Genomic DNA, 19971 nt, shown 5'->3' with positions numbered 1-19971 from the left:
TAAATAAAAGAGTCATACCCCTAGACTCCTGATAGGCCCTTCATGAATTTGCAAAAGAAATAATTAAGGTGTGGTGGGCGCTAACTGTTTAGGCAGTATACATTCTAAAACAGTTTGAAATGGCTAATGTTATGAGCACAGTTGTTCATTTTCTTACAGCAAGGTTGAGGCATGCATTGAGAACCTTAACAGGCTAGCCATTGAGAAGGCTAGCCTTTTGTTCACGGGGCTTGATTAATTATGCTATCCCATTCTATTCTTGAAAGTGACGCTCGAGTGTCCTCCTAGTTTAATTTATTCTTATTTGATTTTACTATACTGCAGGATGTCTTCAGGCAGTGCAGGAGTGGACAAATCACAGAATACAGATCAGAGAAAAAAAAAGGAAAAAGTATATGCCAAATACACATACAGTAAAAAATCCTGCTTAATTCGAAATATTGCTGTAGCACCGTATTTTGCAATGCAAGTCTGAGCAGATAATTTGAAGCAATGGTCAGCACCAGTCTGGCTAATTTGAAAACTTTGGGTGCCTTGTGCCAATTCCCGATCTATATTTTGCCACAAATATGCAGAAAACGATGGCCCTTAAGAGCCACAAGGCAATTAAACATAGCAATACTGATTAGTGGCAGCTGAAGCACACCCCATCCTCATTACTTTTAGCAAAAAAAGAGGAGGGGGGGTCATTAACCAAAATACGCGCTTGCGGAAAACAAGACACGTTCCGCTGCAACACAGCTGTGATGCGCGGGAAGCATATTGCATGTTTCTCGCAACGTCAGCGCGTTGTGATTTCCCATTCTCCCTGGAATTGTAAGGACATTAATAAAGCATAGTTTGATGAAATTCACGATGTATGCGAACTTCGGACTGCCGGTTACTCCAGCAATTTGTGCACTTGCAGTGCTGGCGGAGTTCTTTCCTGCAATGCTTACTTCGAAAACTCAGTTCGAAAGCTTTCATTGTCATGTTTTCTAGCCTGAACATATCCGCGAATTTCGTCGCACTGACCGTTACTAAATTCTCAATTTTACCAAGAAGAATGAGTGAATGGTCGCATCATGACGTGCTGATGCAGCGAGGTGCAGTCGACATGCTGCTGCCCCCGTGTCACTACTGTGTCGCAGTGAAGATGTCTTGTTTTCCGCAGGTGCACATTTCGATTAAGACAGTGTTTTTCTTTTTTTTAAATTTTTGCTGACTGCAGCGGTGCTCGCCGTTTTCCTATGTTCGCGGTAAAATTGGGCTCTGGTATTGCAAAAAAAACACCGGCACAGCAAACAACTGATCCTGATTACTTAAAATAATTCTCAGTTCCCTACATCCTGCTTTTAGTATGTTCTTTAGTTCGAAAACCCACTTAATCAGAAGATTTGTCATGACCCCAGCGACATCGAATTGACTAGGTTTTACTGTACATACTTGTATAAATAAATACGTACATGAATTAAACATAATATGCTTTTAAATTACATGCAGCTTCAAATGACACAATTAAATAATATACAATACAATACCATTGGCAGTCTTTTATACCACTGAAATTCCATTGTGAATACCATTATTGAATGCACTGACAGAACAACGGCTTGAAATGCTGGCAGATAACATACTCCTACAAGAAATGTTTCATCAGACAATACATCAATGAAACGATAATGGTGAACCTTTCGTCCATCTACACAAAAAAGAGCTTGAATTTTTAGGAAAGATAGAGGGCTTTGAATATAGTGTGTGATACTGTTGTGAGTTCTTGTGCACATGTGTGTTGTCAGACACTAAAGTTTGATGTTTTTAATAAACTCAGTTGTTCTTCTGTACCCATCCTGTCAATCACTTTTACTTGTGTTTCATCACCGACGCAGTATTATTTCAGTTTCAAAGACACTCAAACCTCATAACATCAAAGTTGCATCTTTCATCAAAATAAGTTTGTTACATCTGAAATTTCATTACAATGATGTAATACTAACACCATATTTACTGTAAGACTATTTTTACATTACTTTGTTATAACCGATATTTCATTATATGTGGGTACGTTATATCGAGGTTTGAGTGTACACCGCTTCATAGGCTGGTCCATGGCTCTACAGGCGGCTTCTGTTTGAACAGCATGAAGTATAACATCAGCGCTACTAACCTCCATTCATTGGAGGACACAGCAGGCGCTTCCGCCACATCAGTCCGTGTGCATTTGGTGTCCGTGGTCTCGTACTTGTCCTGATGGAGCGCGCCGGAGCAGCCCTGAATGTGAGACCACTGATGCGAGGCAAGCTCTGCGAACTGCAGGGCTTGGTCCAGCTTGGAGGCACTCAGGTTCACCCTCACAGGTCGGCCAACCTTGACACATAATGTCACTGCCGGAAGCAGGAGAGAAGTGTCTTACAACACATGCTAATCTATACTTGCAGGTCACAGTAATTCAATGGCTCTCAGTGTCTGTCTCAAATGATGATGGCAGCATGCTGTACACATGATTGAAACTTAACTGCGCTGCAACAAGAGGGCAAAAAGATGACAAGAAACAGATCAGTGCTGGTGCCTGCATACAATTTCTTTACACTAGGCATTGGTTTTATGGTGAGTACACAAGCTGGAAATATGAGCCACAGCACTACTCATGTATGAGTTGGTGCATTGCAAACTAGTTAGGAAGAGAATAGCTAGGTTACGCCCGTCAAACACATTATGCAAGTACCCTTTCGAACGACGGTGTAAAAAAAATATGATTTAGGTGTTGACACTGCCTTACAGCATGCCCAGATCATGCTACAATACTACAAGTGCTAAGGAGACTCCTTCCAATACATGACATTCATATTGTGTTTTTTTTCTCCAAGTTTCAAGCAATGACGTAGCTCTGCAGAATAACACCTGGTTGCAATAATAGCGAAAGTTGGGCTAGTTGGTGGTTCATGCTTGGGATGTAGAAACAGCACAAAAAATCTTCCTCTGTCCTTGTCTATATTTTTTGCGCTGTTTTTACATCCCAAGCATAACACCTGGTTGCCACACAGACAGCCTGGGTTTGCTTCTCACTTCAAACCGCTAATTCAAACTGTAAAAACAAAACACAAGTTTTTGAAGCAGGGCCTCCTCTTACCCTGGGGCATCAGGAAACCATGCAGCGAGAGTGTAAAGAGGGATGGTGGAATCCCAGTCTTGGGGTGGGGCTCTCCAGGTCTTGTCTCGAGCCAGGGCTCCACAAACGTGCCTGGACTGGCCAGCTCTGACAGGCAGCGACCTGCATTTACAATAACGTGGTTTCACATGCCGAAGTGATTCCGTCGTAGTGAGTGACGTCATGATGAAAGGTCCGTGATTCCCTTACTTCTCTAGAGTTCTTCCAACAAGTGCCTAAACCTAAACTTCATAAGCAGGCACTGCCCCAAATAATGATAATAATAATAATAATAATAATAATAATAATAATAATAATAATAATAATAATAATAATAATAATAATAATAATTCATGCACAAACGAGTGCTCATTCTAGCTGTAGCCGGGGCTTTGAGCGCGCCATGCACGATGTTACCACTTCGTGCTCGTTCATCGGTGGGGCAAGGCGCCTTGCCCAAGCCCATCTCGGAGGACTATGTATGGATAGCTTGCACATGACTTCATGGTTGCAGCTTTGTAACATACTGATTTACCAACATGGCAGCCTTGATGACATAAAGGCAGCATAACTACATCTTGTTTGGCCTGCTTCAATATTGACGCAAAGTGAACGCAGTATTCAAACTACGCGCGCTAGTTCATGCGCCCCCCCAAGAGATCAGCGGCTTTATGATCAAACAAGAAAAGGCCGTGACGGCGCGCGCTTCCTCAGCACGGGATTTTGATGAAGAAGAAGGGGACCACCACTCGAGCGTTTTTCTCTCTCGGAGATTGATCCCTTTTTGCTGATCGCCTGTTACAGACGCCGCTACTTTTCGGGCACAAGTTCGCCCCAATAAACAGTTATTCGTACACCATTTGGATTGTACGTAACAATTCTGGTGGAGGTGCGGGGTAATGATCCCAAACCCAGTTGGACTTCGAGGAAGCAGCCTGGAACCACGAGCAGTCCAACCAACTGAGCTCACGCCAGTTCACCAGCGCTCCAGCCGTCGTCTACGTGGTGAGCCGCCGGAATTTCCCCTGCCACTAGAACCCAGAGTGTCTCCAGCTGCCTCCGGTGAGAGTACCGAAATGTCGTCTCCAACCGCTGCCGCACACGCCGTTTCGTCTCCAGTCGCTGCCACGCACGTCGTTGTCGATGAGCCACGGACGCCGGACCCTTTTCATGGCGATCCTCATGAAGACGCCGAGGATTGGCTGGAGGGTTTTGAGCGCGTCGCCAACTGCAACGGATGGCCCGAAGAACGGAAGCTCCGCCGAGTTTATTTCGCATTGCAGGACAGCGCACGAACGTGGTTTGAAAACCATGAAGGTACCATTCGATCGTGGGATGATTTCCGACGGGAGCTACTAGCCACATACCCGAGTACAGACCACAAGGAAAGAGCTGAAACTGCCTTGCAGGCAAGAAACCAGCGCAACAATGAAAGCGTCGCAATGTATGTGGAAGACATGTGCCGGTTATTCCGCCGGTCTGATCAAAATATGAGCGAGGACAAGAAACTTCGGCACCTGATGCGTGGGGTGAAGCAGGAGATTTTTGCCGGTTTGCTCCGATGTCCCCCACGGAACGTCGCTGAATTTCGCACCGAGGCGACAGCAGTTGAAAAGACTCTGCAACAGCGAGCGAGGCACTACAATCGTGATGTTAACGTCGCATCCGTAGACGCAGTGTCGGCAGTCTTCGGGAATGGCATCGACGTATTACGAGAGCTCATTCGATCGGTGGTTCGAGAAGAGCTCCAGAAGCTAAACGGCAACCCCTCAATGGTCTCGTCTTTAGGGGAAGTTGTTCGGGAGGAGGTGAGACAGGCAGTCCGTGAGCAGCAGCCACAAGCCCAGCCTGTTCAAGCGTCAGTTCCGATGCAGCCCGCAGTCTCGTACGCCGAGGTACTGAGAAACAGCCCTGTACCTCATTTCGTCGCCCCTGGACCTCCTTTCGCCGCCCCTGGACCTTATTTCGCCGCAGCAAGCACGCATCTGCCGAAACCTCGATTTACGCCGTCCCCAGCCGAGACTAGGATCCGAAAAGCTGATATATGGCGCACTCCTGATCGAATTCCGCTTTGTTATCACTGCGGCGAAGCTGGCCATCTTTACTGGATGTGTGCATATCGCCGAGCTGGAGTTCGGGGTTTTCCCGTAAACGCTGCCTGTCCACGGAATGGGGAGCGACCTTTTGAAATCGAGGAGTACTTGTCAACGCGTCAAGGGGCTCACTCCTCGCAGCAGCATCAGTCTCGGTCGACAGCGCCACTGAGGTATCGGTCACCAAGTCCGCGCCCATCTTCAAACTCTCCGAGGCGACTTCCCCAAAGCCCGCTTCGGGAAAACTAGAATCGGCGACCTGGGGAGGTAAGGCCGCTGCCGACGCAAGAAAACAACCTCCAGTGCCGATTTCAAAATGTGATGACGGACACGAGACTACGTGCGGAAATGGTAACGTCGCTTCTGATTTGTCGGTAATTATAGACGGCTACGAAACGAATGCTTTAGTAGACACAGGCGCAGACTATTCCGTCATGAGCAGGGGACTTGCCAGAACGCTGAAAAAAGTGCTGACCCCTTGGATAGGACCACAAGTGCGAACCGCCGGGGGACACCTTATCGATCCGGCAGGCATGTGTACCTCTAGAGTTGGGATACGCGGCTTCACCTACGTCGCCAGCTTCATTGTCCTGTCGGAGTGTTCAAGAGATGTAATTATCGGAATGGACTTTTTGCAGGCCAATGGCGCAGTGATAAACTTGCAGGAAACGTGCGTCTCGTTCTCGACGAAACACGCCATCGCGACTTTCGAGAGTGAAAAACGATTCGATGCGCTCCAGATTGCAGGTGATGATGTAACAGTACCTGCAAGATACATCATCGTTGTCACCGTAAAAAGCAATGTGTACAACGACTATGAAGGAATGGCAGAAAGCAATACTGGGCTATTACTCGAGAAAGGAATCTGTGCAGCAAGAGGTATTGTACGACTGCGTGATGGGTGTACGAGTGTCTTCCTGACAAATTTCCGAAATGAGGTGCAGCACCTTGCGAAGGGAACTGTGGTTGGTCACTTGCATGATTACGTTCCGATTACGGATTTGAATTCTTCCGAGACTGCACCACTGCACCCTGACGGTATAGATTCCATACTCGCATCTATCCACATCGAAGCAGCCCTATCACCGAACCAGAAACAAAAAATCGAGAGCCTTATACGGGAGTACGCCTCATGTTTTTCCACGTCATCGAAAGTGCAAAGAACATCCATCATCAAACACCGCATCATAGTCGATCAATCTGTTAGACCTATTTGCCAGCACCCGTACCGAGTGTCACCAAAAGAGAGAGAAGTCATCAGAGGCCAAGTTGAAGAAATGCTCAGGGACGACGTAATTCAACCGTCGGCCAGCCCATGGGCCTCACCTGTAGTACTGGTAAAGAAAAAGGACCAGACCTTGCGCTTCTGCGTTGACTACCGAAAATTGAACGTCGTCACAAAGCGGGATGTCTATCCCCTTCCAAGGATCGATGACACGCTTGACAGACTACGAGACGCAAAATTCTTTTCCTCTCTAGACCTCAAGAGCGGATACTGGCAGATAGAGGTGGACGAACGAGATCGCGAGAAAACTGCTTTCGTGACCCCAGATGGGTTATACGAGTTCAAGGTACTCCCATTTGGCCTGTGTTCCGCACCCGCCACATTTCAGCGGATGATGGATACTGTGCTGTCCGGGTTAAAATGGCAGTCCTGCCTTGTTTATCTCGATGACGTCGTGATCTTTTCGGCCACCTTCGATCAGCATGTGGAACGACTACGTACTGTGCTCGAAGCGATTAGTTCAGCAGGGCTGACGATAAAACCCCAAAAGTGCCATTTTGGTTTTCATGAACTGCTTTTCCTCGGTCATGTGGTTAGCTCTGAAGGCATTCGACCTGACCCCGAAAAGACAGCAGCTGTAGAAAAGTTTCCTAGACCGACAGATAAAAGGGCTGTGAGACGATTCTTAGGACTTTGTGCCTATTACAGAAGATTCGTTAAAGATTTTTCGAAGATTGCGGAGCCACTAACCCGACTGACGAAAGAAGACATGCCTTTCACCTGGACAAGCGAGCAAGAAGAGGCGTTCAATGAGCTACGACAGCGACTCCTACACCACCCTGTCCTGGCACATTTCCACGAAGAAGCCGAAACAGAGATTCACACGGACGCAAGCAATTTGGGACTAGGCGCCGTCCTTGTGCAGCTGCAAAACGGAGAGGAAAGAGTGGTCGCATATGCTAGTCGCACTCTTTCGAGAGCTGAAATAAATTATTCGGCGACGGAAAAAGAATGTCTGGCGGTAATATGGGCCATACAGAAATTCCGACCGTACTTATATCGTAGACCATTTCGAGCAGTGAGCGACCATCACTCGTTGTGCTGGCTCGCAGGCCTAAAGGACCCTTCTGGGCGACTTGCTAGATGGAGCCTCAGGTTGCAAGAATACGACATAACAGTCGTATACAAGTCGGGTCGCAAGCACAGCGATGCTGATTGCCTATCACGCGCACCAATGGAATCTGCACCTGGGGAAGATGGAGACGACTTTCCGTTTCTTGGGGCCGTGAGCACCGCAGACATGACTGAATATCAGCGATCTGACGCGGAGTTGCTTAAACTGATCAAGCATCTGGAAGGGCAACCCGTGCGTGTTCCTCGAGTTTTCGTCCGGGGATTGTCCTCGTACCTCATGAGAAACAACGTTTTATACAAAAGAAACTTCGAGCACAGCAAGGAGAAATTCCTACTCGTCGTTCCTTCGGCCTTGCGACCCGAAATCCTGGAAGCCTGCCACGATGACCCAGCAGCAGGACACCTCGGAGTGAGTAGAACATTGGCTCGCATCCGCACAAAATACTACTGGCCAAAGTTACTGGATGCTGTACAGCATTATGTAAGGACATGTAGAGATTGCCAGAGACGCAAAACGCCTCCATTGAAACCTGCAGGATTTCTCCAGCCAATTGAACCACCTGAGTCTCCGTTCGAACAAGTAGGAATGGATCTACTTGGTCCATTTCCCACGTCATCAATGGGCAACCGATGGATAGTAGTGGCGACAGACTACTTAACCCGGTATGCCGAGACAGCCTCTCTCACCAGGGGCACGGCTATAGAAGTAGCTGAATTTTTCGTCACTAACATTGTACTACGGCATGGTGCCCCAAAGGTGGTTATCACGGATCGAGGAACTGCATTCACAGCCAATCTTACGCAGTCCATTATGAAACTTACCCACACAAGTCATAGGAAAACAACGGCTTACCACCCCCAAACTAATGGGCTAACCGAGCGACTCAACAGAACTCTAACCGATATGTTGTCCATTTACGTTGACTTGGAGCACCGTGCATGGGACAAGATACTGCCGTACGCCACTTTCGCTTACAATACTGCTGTGCAGGAGACTACTAAAGTGACGCCATTCCAGCTAGTCTATGGTCGAGTAGTTACCACACCATTAGATGCAATGCTGCCTGTAGGCGACAATACAGAGCACAAGCCTGACACCAGCGAATTCATTGAGCGAGCCGAAGAAGCACGGCAGTTGGCGCGACATCGCATAAGACAACAACAACGCGTGGATGCAAACCGTTACAACCTTCGTCGGAGAGGAGTCGACTACGCACCAGGCGACCTAGTTTGGATTTGGACTCCTGTGCGGACGCCTGGCCTTTCCGAAAAGCTCATGCGCCGCTATTTCGGCCCTTACCGAGTCCTTCGTCGCGTCAGCTCCTTGAACTACGAGGTGTCACCGGAAGGACAAGTGAGCTCATCAAGATGCCGAAGGAGCACAGAAATCGTGCATGTAGTCAGAATGAAGCCATACTATGACAGGCAATGAACATCGAATTATACACACCCGATTATGAGGAATACCTATTTCTCCATTGGAAATCACGCATTCAGACCATCTCAGCAACACTGCTTTTACGCATCGGGACGATGCGTTTTCGGAGGAGGGATAATGACGCAAAGTGAACGCAGTATTCAAACTACGCGCGCTAGTTCACGCGCCCCCCCAAGAGATCAGCGGCTTTATGATCAAACAAGAAAAGGCCGTGACGGCGCGCGCTTCCTCAGCACGGGATTTTGATGAAGAAGAAGGGGACCACCACTCGAGCGTTTTTCTCTCTCGGAGATTGATCCCTTTTTGCTGATCGCCTGTTACAGACGCCGCTACTTTTCGGGCACAAGTTCGCCCCAATAAACAGTTATTCGTACACCATTTGGATTGTACGTAACAATATGATAACAATGTGGCCAGAACTTTATTGGCCTGGGTCCGTCAATAACGAAAGAACTTGCAAGTGATATAACAACAACATTAGCACATGACGCAACAAACGTTGCATCCTGTAACGCGGTGCCCTAACATTGCCGTTTCAGTGACATCAGTGAAAGCCACCTACACGATGACGGAGCAGCGTTGTATTGATGTCCTACGAACGTTCACTATTGCCATCCCTTCACGAACAAGCAATAAAGCAAAATAAAACAGTTTTCTACTGCTAAATAACTGTTTTGGGCAAGCTCTGCTTTCATTTCCTCTACTGTTTAATTTGTGCATTTTTCTGAATTTTCCAGCTAGAACTGCATACTATGATAAAAACCTCTTTGTAATAAAATCCAAGCCCATCTCGGAGGACTATGTATGGATAGCTTGCACATGACTTCATGGTTGCAGCTTTGTAACATACTGATTTACCAACATGGCAGCCTTGATGACATAAAGGCAGCATAACTACATCTTGTTTGGCCTGCTTCAATATGATAACAATGTGGCCAGAACTTTATTGGCCTGGGTCCGTCAATAACGAAAGAACTTGCAAGTGATATAACAACAACATTAGCACATGACGCAACAAACGTTGCATCCTGTAACGCGGTGCCCTAACATTGCCGTTTCAGTGACATCAGTGAAAGCCACCTACACGATGACGGAGCAGCGTTGTATTGATGTCCTACGAACGTTCACTATTGCCATCCCTTCACGAACAAGCAATAAAGCAAAATAAAACAGTTTTCTACTGCTAAATAACTGTTTTGGGCAAGCTCTGCTTTCATTTCCTCTACTGTTTAATTTGTGCATTTTTCTGAATTTTCCAGCTAGAACTGCATACTATGATAAAAACCTCTTTGTAATAAAATTTCTTGGTGATTTGTCAATTTTGTTATATTCAGGTCTAACTGTGCTCCCATTCTGCTTTGAAATTTCAGTTAGAATCAAAGTGAACTCGAATACTGTAATATTCACTCAATTATTCGAAATCCTTGAGTATTCGCACAAGCCTACAAACAATACACGATTTCATGCAACATCAGCTCTACCAGCTGTACTTCAAAAAAGTTAATCAAAGTGGTTCAATACAAGATGTTAACTCAAAGCCAGTTAGTTCACTACGAAATACACTTGACCGACACAGTCCTGAGCTGTACAATTCGAGCAGTTTTATCAGACCTACCAGGCACAAGTGTTTTCCAAATTTTTAGTAGGTTTGATAAATTCATACTACAATTTTTAAACGAGAAAGACCAGTGCACTTTTGTTTATCAAAAAGCAACTCCTGTGATTTTCTATATTGACCGATTTCAATGAAACTTTTAACATGTGTTCTCGTCGGTATGAGCCAAAATATACAACCATATGTCATTTAGTTTTTTAGAAAATTAATTTTAAAAATTGGCAGTCCATTACAAAATCACACTTGTAAATGTGGGCCACCCTGTGTATGTGACTTAAGTGCCTACTCTTTCTCAGAACCCGGCTTTGCCCAGCAGACGGATTCAGCGTGCATTTTTTTTCTACAAGGTGATGCGAGCACAGTTGAGTTTTGTCAGCTGCATACAGAGCATTAGTCGTCGTTGACTTCGAGTCTTACACACACAATATTGAGAAACGAAAAGACTGATTTGGGGCACGATTCGAATATGAATTTCGTGATGTCATCCGATAACCGCTTTGGAGGATGAAACAGCTCCTGTTTCAATTCAATTTTGACTCAATGTTCGTTGCTTATTTAAAATTACTGATGAGTGTCTGAGCAAAATGAACCACCCAAGCTGTTGTAAGGCTATCAATACTATTTGAAAATGGCATTATCTCAGTATGGTCGAAAATGCACCGGAGTTCCCCTTCAAACACATATCTATGCTGCAGGACAAACTGCACTTAGAAAAAAATTTTTTTTAAAAAGCAAGATGTAGAAGCTTCTGCAGTGAGATTTATGAAACTACCTGCTGCCCGAAATCCAGTTGGCACACCGCCGACCTGAATGTCAAAGCACGACATTTCAGCTTTTTGTTCCGCAGAAGAGCACGTCAGAAAAGCATGGGGCTGCAGCACGACCAGGCGGGCCAGTGGGACCACCTTGCCATTGCCTCGGCTGGTCTGGTGGGAACTCGTACCGACCTCGTCACCAGTACGACTGTCCGAGTCCTCGGAAGCATCATATCTGCATTAAAACGTGCAAGTGTTCTGGCACAGAGGTTGTGAGAATTGAGGCTAGCCCACCACCATCGTGTGGGCTTTTTTGCCTATTTCTGCCGTTCTCATGCGGACCCAGACCTCCTCAGTGAAGCGTGGGAGGCTGCGATCTCCCAGCCGGACCTGGTCGACCAGTGTCAACTCTTCACTCAAGGTCAGAGGGTTCCTGAAATAAGTGACCCTCCCACCTTCACTCAAGCTTTACTCAATAAATGTTTTCTCTTTCTCTCTGTCATGTCTTAACATGACTCTCCCCTTCTCCGCGGTCTGTCGGCACTGGAGAAGCAAAAGTGATGTTGACCCCTCTCACCTAGTACCAATGTACCAAATCATACTGGATCTGTCGACGGTGGCACCGTGTTAACATCTGCCAGTTGTCAACGGCGCATCTATCAACTGTGCCACCATTGACAGATCCACTACAATCCGGTACCGGGTGAGAGGGGCCAACATCACTCCTGCTCCCTCAGCGCCGACGGACCGCGGAGGACGGGAGGTTCATGTTAGGACATGAGAACGGCAGAAATGAGTCGAAAAGCTTGCGCAATGGCAGCGGGCTAGCCTCAATTCTCACAAGGTTAAGTATCTCCATAACGCACTCGTGCGGGTTGGTTAGACTCAGAAGCATATAAATCCTACAATTTCAGCAAGGATTTGTTTTTACTAACAACATATGTCTCTTTGCAGATGATTGTGTGCTGTATGCCAAAATTACTTGTAACCAAGACCAACTTACGTTGCAGTCCGATTTAACTACTACTGAAAACTGGTGTAAACGTTGGCAAATGTCATTAAATGTTTCCAAGAGCAAATTAATGTCTTTTTCACGATGCGCGAGTCCGCTATCCTTTAATTACACTCTATCAGGGTCGTCTTCACAATCCGCTAAGTCTTATAAGTACTTAGATGTTCATATCGCAAATGATCTCTCCTGGATCGTCCACACATAAACAAATTAATTGCCTGCGCTACTAGATCTCTTGAGTATCTTCAGCACACGATGAAATTTGCTCCTTTTCACTTAAAACTACTGGCCTATAAAACCCCAATCCGGCCAAAATTAGGGTATGCAGCCGCCATATGGGATCCGCATCAGAAGTACCTAATTGATAGCATTGAAGCAATTTAAAACCACTCGGTTAGATTCACATTTGCAGACTACTTATCATTTACTAGTGTCATAAACCTGAAATCATGCCTAGCACTTCCTCCCCTCAGCCACCGCCGGAAGCTTTCAAGACTGGCATTATTCCACCGGTTTTATCATTCTTTATCACCCAACACTTACATCATGCTGAAACCACATGTATCGAGCCGCAGCAAAAATGAATTACAAGTAACATACCCTCGCCCCCGTACTAACACATTTGCGCAGTAATTTTTTATACGCACTATAAAGGAATGGAACCATCTTTCAGATCACGTGGTCCAATTAAGAAACCTTGACCAGTTCAAGTCGTCGCTTACTGCGCCAGGGATTGTGTGATATGTTGGTGCCGTTTCTTTGTTTGATGCCCCTCGCATTTATGACTTCTATTTTCTAGTTCATACATTGCGTATTGATACTATTTCCCTGTGTCCATTGAATTTTACATTTATGTACAAGTTCTTGACCCGACGTTTGTGCATTTCTTTTGTATCATGGAGATCATGTCACTTTTGTATGCTCATACCAAAAGTTTCTTTTGTACCACTCCTCATGTAATGCCTCCACTACGGGGAGGCCCTCGAGGTATTAAAAAAAAAATTAATATTGTGTCTAACAAAGAAAATGAGCCCTTATAATTTACATTTTCTTCAGAACAGAGAAAAGGCTATGAGAGATGAGATGGAGTAAGGAGTGCGCGTATGTTGGGCGCAGTTCTCAGAAGCCATGTATGGTTGACGGTGGAGGAACAAGATCGTGCAAGTGTCAAGTGAACAAAAGGGGGCACGTGTGTGCGTGCAGGAATACGGCAGGAGAGAGATGGCGGTATGCAGAGAGAAGTCGGACATGTTGAATATGTGGTGCGGAGAATAAAGGATGTGCAGAGCGTGTAGTGAATGTGTGGGTCGTGTTCACTACAACTTCACGAACGTCAGCTTCACAGAATGTGCACACGAAATAGATGACACTACCTGCGGCCACATAGAGAAAGAAAGACTAAAAAAGTGACAGCTTCGCCGCAAAAGCGGAGCATTGAACGCGATAGCAATGAATTGGAAGGTCCCACGCAGAATGGCCAGCAGATCAAAACGTGCCCCGCGTTTTCCATGCACAAATGACGCATGAAACGTACTCACAGGTACAGATGAATGCGAATAAGCGTCTCAGTTGTTACTTCGCCCTGTCTGAAAAGCGTGCCCTTTTCGCAAACGGAGGATGTGCAATGATTGCAGTGACCTTTGTGCGCCCGGTAACTACAACAGAAATTGTATGAGACGTACGAACCTCCCCACTGCAAGATAAGGGCCCACAATCGAGCATACACCCCCTTATTCTCTACGTGGGCGAAAGTATGCATGAGAGATGAGAGCTGCTGTGTGCTTACTGGACCATCTTATTGATAATGCTGAAAACACCATAGTTCCCCCCGAGATGCCTCCCAACAGCGGTAAGTGGTAAATATAAATAGCTTGCCATTTGAACATCCAAGGAGCTACCCCATGGTGGCTCAATCCCACGTTCGATTCTGCATGCCGAAGTCCTTTTTCTGGATTTTTTTTCTTTCTTGCATTGTCATATATCTATATATAGATACGTATACATATATGGTGCATGACAGCGATGCCAACGCCGACGTTGACGCCGGCGGCGTAATCCAGCCGAGAGTGTCCATATAATTGCTATCGTAATAAAAACCACTAAATATACTCAAAACAACAATAATGAATCAAATACATGGCTCACCCAATGTCTTCATCGTCACTGCAACTCGGAGGGGAGTGTGACTGCTTTCTCCTGTCCGCTTCCACTTGTCCAAGTGTCAGAGAGATCGTCGATGCAGTCAGCAAGAGGTCAAAGGGAACAAAGCTCAGTCCAGTGGCTGGCGCTTCGGAGGTCTGTACCGACTCGAGGGCCTCGGACAGCTCGCTTCCGAGGCCACTGTCGCGACACTCCGACGCGTGGCGCAGGGCGGGGAAGATGTGTTTCCCTGTGGGCGTCGTGGCCGTGGCCAGTTTGCCAACTATGCCCATGTACTGGGAGAAGATCCTGTGTACCAGGGCCACTTGGTCCAGGCTCAAGTGGCAATGCAGGTCGCGTGGTATGCTTGCTTCTACGGAGTGCCCGCAGACTAGGACCTCCTGTGCAGTTTAGCAAGAACATGAAATGCTGTTCACCCTGGATTTTAGAATGGTGCTCATTTTGGCTCTGGCGTGATTACATGCAAGGTCAGAGATAAAAGGAAGACGCCAACCAAAAAGAACTTTAAAATAACGGACATTTGAGCTCTTGTTCAGTCATCAAACTCTTGATTACATGCACTTCACACAACACACTGAATCTTCAGAGTATCTGAGTTCACACATGGGCTGTGCCCCATGTGTGAACTTTTAGGTCATGTACTATGCAACTGCTTCAAACTCCTGTGAGCCCGGTTGATACTTCTCATCTTGACAGCCAACTACTGTCGCAGAACACTATGTTGAACCTAGCTGGGAGGAAAGGGTGCTAATGTGTCTGGCACATCCTAAATATCATAAAAAGGACAACTAATTTGGTTGTACATCTTCAGTGGACAGCATAAATAACTTTTCCCGCTGCTTCTATTTCAAACTTCGAGCACACTTTGTATTAAAAAATCCACTTCATGCGAACAAACAGCTCATGAACAGCAACACAAAGCAGCTAAATGAAACCATTAGCTACTCCACATGCAGAACTTTCAAGTGTAAACATGCACTCGGAAAATGAGTATTTCGGGAGTATTCCTGCGACACAAGCTATAATTGTCATCTGGCTTGAGCGCGCTTCTTTTCTTGAAAACCCGGCACTCGCCACTCTCCTACCAAGAATGTTACGTCCCAATGATAATATGCATGCCGTTCGTGACCGCTTAGTGTCAGGACTGCTGTGACAACACAACGAAAGTACATAAGGTAAATGACGCTTACAGTTATCTGGCAGAAATATTCCCCAAATACTAGATTTTTTTCTTAGAGTACAACAATTATCTTCACTAAAATGACTGCAACGCACAGCCCAATTTCTTGTTACACAGATCGGGGCCATAAAAATGGGGCGATTCTCTCACAATTATGGCTGGAACTAGTTTACTCATTTTTGGGTATCCTATAAACAGATGAAGCATGAAGGAAGAAGACGGGACAAGCACTAGTATAACAAATGAAATCTTTCAGCTGTCAGGCTAGGACATGTCCCGTGTTCTTCCTTCGCGTTTTGTTCGTTCATGTGCTACCAAAAAATGGATAGGTTCCGACCCATTTGCCTTGAAACTATACAACAAACTTGTTTAATCTACATAAATCACACATGACAGCCACTCAGTGAAATGGCTTTTGACAATGTGGGCAGATTAAATCTAGTATCACGCGCACAATATTTGCATGCTACTGTCCTGAATCCAAAGCCACATAACGATTATCGACCAGTTTCAAGCAAATATCATGTATACCACCCACATGCTGAAACCCATCTCTACATAAAACCCCAACACTCAAAAACTATTTGTGGAAAAATTTTAAATGATTCCCGTGTATTGCCATAATGCCACCTTTTTTGCATAGCCGAATAGCACTGCCATGAAACCACTTTACACACCCAAATTCGCATCAACTCTGACGCCAACTTTAGCTCCATATGTTTCATATTTCTTGTACCAGTCATGAGCTAGAAAATACGGTAATTTGGTTCCTCCACAGCCGCTGCCATACTGCTTGACGTAATAAATGTCAAAAACTTCACCTGAGAAGTTCTGTCGGCCATGTTCTCCAAAAAGATCATGGCGGGAGCCAGGGTGACGTGTAGGTCACAGCAAGAAGTGACAAAGTGCAAGGGAACAGGCGCCTTGGACGCCCTGCCAAGCACGTGGGCCCCCGGGGGCTGGCGGTTCCACTCAAAGGCCGGGTTCTCACCCATCAGTGTGGTCACTGGCTGGCTACCACCAGGTCCAAGGGCAGTGCCCTCGCCTCTGCCATCCTGGCTGGCCAGGTCACTCCAGTTCACTGATTGTGAAAGAAAAAGCGAATAACTGAAAAGAGTATTTCCTTATTTCCTTTCATGTGTTGCTAGTGCAATCATACACGTTAAGGTTCAAGACTCAGAATCGTGAATACAGTTACTACAGGTATACTACAGGTATTTGGATATGTTAAGCAAGTCTAAAATGTTTATAATGCACAATACACTATGATGCCTGCAGCCTGATAATTTATAGAAAAAAAATAAAAATAAAAGCACCACTGTGTCATGCTGCATTATGTTATAAAGGTTCTACTGTGACAAAATTGTCATATTTAATGGGTCATAATGGGTCATGTAATGGTTCATAGACACCCTGGATTTATGTGCCCAAAGTGTGTTATCACAGCAGCACAGGCGCCAGCAAATTATCATGGGCAGGTTTTCGAGTTATGTTGTTTCTGACAATAACAATTTGGAGAAAAAAAATTTCAAACAGATTCTTTTTTAAGTGTACTGAACAAGGAGTAGCACATTTTGCTTCTGCACTATACTTCACAGCTTTGATATGAAGTTCATGCATGTTCATGAAATGAAACTCACGAAATATATATTCAGAATTTTTATTCTGTACTTCAGCTCTATGTTGTGGATTGATATTAAAGGAAATATATATGCAAAAACATGACTCTTTATATGAAGGATGAATTGGTGCTGAAAATGATTGTTTATTACAAGGCAAAGCTTTGGAAACCTCACTCAAGGCTCAAACAAAAATCAAGGTTAATTAAAATGCTAATAGAAAGACCTATGACAAGGAATGATAAACACACAGCTGTAGTCGTCCTGCATTTTTCTAATTGCACCATAAGTTTTATAGTAATCTGCAATAACATGCCGCCCACCTAGCCATCCACACACTTGTTCATGCACCATCAAACTGTTAAATGTTGATATTGTACCTAGCTAGGGTGACGGGTCAAGACACAATAGTCTTGAACCATTTGTCCGCACCAGAAAGAATGTCGCGTAATAAAGACCCGAGCCCCAGACCAAGCACTCCATCTTTTATCCGACTGCCCGTGTCTCACTTTCTCTTACTTTTCTTCTATGTTCTTACATGTTGCAGCTCGTACTCAATCATCGACAACAACATTAACATTCACTTGCACATATAAGCATTTGTGTTCTCAAATATTAACAAGACAATCAGTAATTAGTACTTATTTCACCACATGCAAACAGGGAGACACTTCCCTAGTGCACATGACGAAACACGTTCAATGACTGCCTTCAAGAGGTATTGTGCTCACATGTGCATAGGAAAAAGGACGACAGACGCATGTGGTACTGGCGGTCTTCCAAGTCCGAGCCAACGGCGTTCAGCATGCCCTGTTCCTGCGCCCAACAGTACAGGTCCTCTCGCAAGGGTCGGCGGCATAGGGGGTTGTCCACTTGGGGGCTCAGAGACGCTGCTCCAATCTGCATGAGGCAGACGTCCCCGCTACTCGATGGCCTGCGCAGAAGGAGGCAACAACATGCACACATCAATTGCGACAACATTTCCGCTCCACGTAAACTTGACCGAAACAGCGTGCCGCCGAACTTCCACATTGATGTAGGAACGTTCCAGAGATGAACTTACTAGCTGCTGAGTGATTGATTTTATTTGAGCTCTTTAACGTGCACCAGTAGCTTACCAGTGCGATTGAGTGTAGTGACATTTCACTCACATTGGCCACTGAGGCCAGGAATCAAACCCACATTCTCATTCTATGCATCACAATAACACATCCATGAATATTTATGTAGCCAGTAGTCATTTTTTAAGTTAGGATAGCCAGTCACGACAAAGATAGGACAGCAGATAACACGGTGACCCTATTATGCCTGGGAGATAATTAAAAACTGTTAAAAATACATCCTTAAAGGGCCACTCACCAGGTTTGACAATTTTGAGCTGACAAGCGCAATGCGTAGACGAGGCGTTCATGATCACGTCTGCCGAAATTCGCGACGCTACGCGCCGCAGAAATGGGTCAAATTTCAAGATGAACGCTGGTCCCCCTCCCTTCTGCCAGCACGTGCTCTAAGAATGAGGGCATGACGTGCACGTACGAATGGCCCTACGTACACGGCAATGCAGTGACGTTGGTCCTCTATGTAGATGACTCTGACATTGCAAACAGTGACACACGACATGGCGAAAATTATGTAACACGGCATGCGTAGTTTATCAATTTGTTGCTTGAAGAGATTAATAAAGCTCTAGACAAATAATGACACGCAATAAGGGAATGTGAGCGTCTTTTTTTTAATTTTCTCCCGTGAATTGCAATGAGATGCGAGGCTGATGTGTCGGCGTTTCGCATGCGTTCGTGTACCTGCGGTCAGCGCATCGAGCAGACGACCGCCGCGGAACGCTCCTACGCGTTCGCACACTCATTGTGCTCATCTATTCTACCGCGTCTAAGCCAGCGTTTCCAAACCATCCCACAGAAACAGGCAGAAGACCACATTATCGCTGGTCAACAAAGCAACGCCGCTCGTGTGCTCGGGGGTCGGACTTGTTTGGGCACGTCATGCGCACGTGACCTCTTGCTCAGATGCCTTAGAGGGTGGGGAAGAGATTTGGCTTGCGAAGGCTACGCGGAGGAGTGGCAAGGGTTTCGAGCTCGCCTCCTCTCATCCTCGTTTCGCGCCGCTTCAAAAAACCTGTTTTCTCCGCTCGTGATGAACTGATTCAAAAAATTTTTGTGGCGAAATGTTCCTCTTTGGACACCCAACAACTTCCACTGTCTAACTAAAATTTGGTATGAGGCCTGGTGAGTGGCCCTTTAAGCACCAGAAAATTTTTTACGCCGTTGTAACCCCAAACTTCTCAATCTCATCTGCCAGACTAATTTTCACTCTTTCCCCCTTGTGCATTTGCTTTCTCCTTGTACAGCCAGCCACAAGAATTTATTGGACGTGCGATTAGTGAAAGGTTTAACTTCTACAAAGCTATGTATGAAAGCAAGTTTCAATGAGCAGGGAAGTTTATAAAAACTGTGTTTTTGTATCTTTCTGCCGCAAATTGCACAGGATTGTGCATTTGATTTCTTTTCTTTTTTGTTTGTGTCTTCTCGACTAATACTTCGCAGCAATACGTCATGACCAACACGTCACAGCTACAGCCGCATACGTGTGCTCTTG

General features: G+C 45.7%; 1 protein-coding gene across 2 annotated transcripts in view; it reads right to left on the bottom strand.

Moving 5' to 3' along the window:
* LOC119166870 (intermembrane lipid transfer protein VPS13B-like) overlaps positions 1-19971 on the bottom strand; it is a 70848-nt gene that overhangs the window by 7129 nt on the left and 43748 nt on the right. For both annotated transcript variants that reach the window (XM_075867480.1, XM_075867481.1), the window contains exons 23-28: positions 18090-18292; positions 16561-16820; positions 14545-14939; positions 11405-11622; positions 3110-3250; positions 2147-2363 (exon numbers count right to left, since the gene is read on the bottom strand). In XM_075867480.1, coding sequence (XP_075723595.1) covers positions 2147-2363; positions 3110-3250; positions 11405-11622; positions 14545-14939; positions 16561-16820; positions 18090-18292 — 1434 coding nt within the window. The remainder of the gene's footprint in view (positions 1-2146; positions 2364-3109; positions 3251-11404; positions 11623-14544; positions 14940-16560; positions 16821-18089; positions 18293-19971) is intronic.

Source organism: Rhipicephalus microplus, chromosome 6, assembly GCF_043290135.1.
Source record: "Rhipicephalus microplus isolate Deutch F79 chromosome 6, USDA_Rmic, whole genome shotgun sequence".
Taxonomy (NCBI): Eukaryota; Metazoa; Arthropoda; class Arachnida; order Ixodida; family Ixodidae; genus Rhipicephalus; species Rhipicephalus microplus.
The sequence above is the reverse complement of the archived record's forward strand: the minus strand, read 5'-3'. Positions and strand labels throughout refer to the sequence as shown.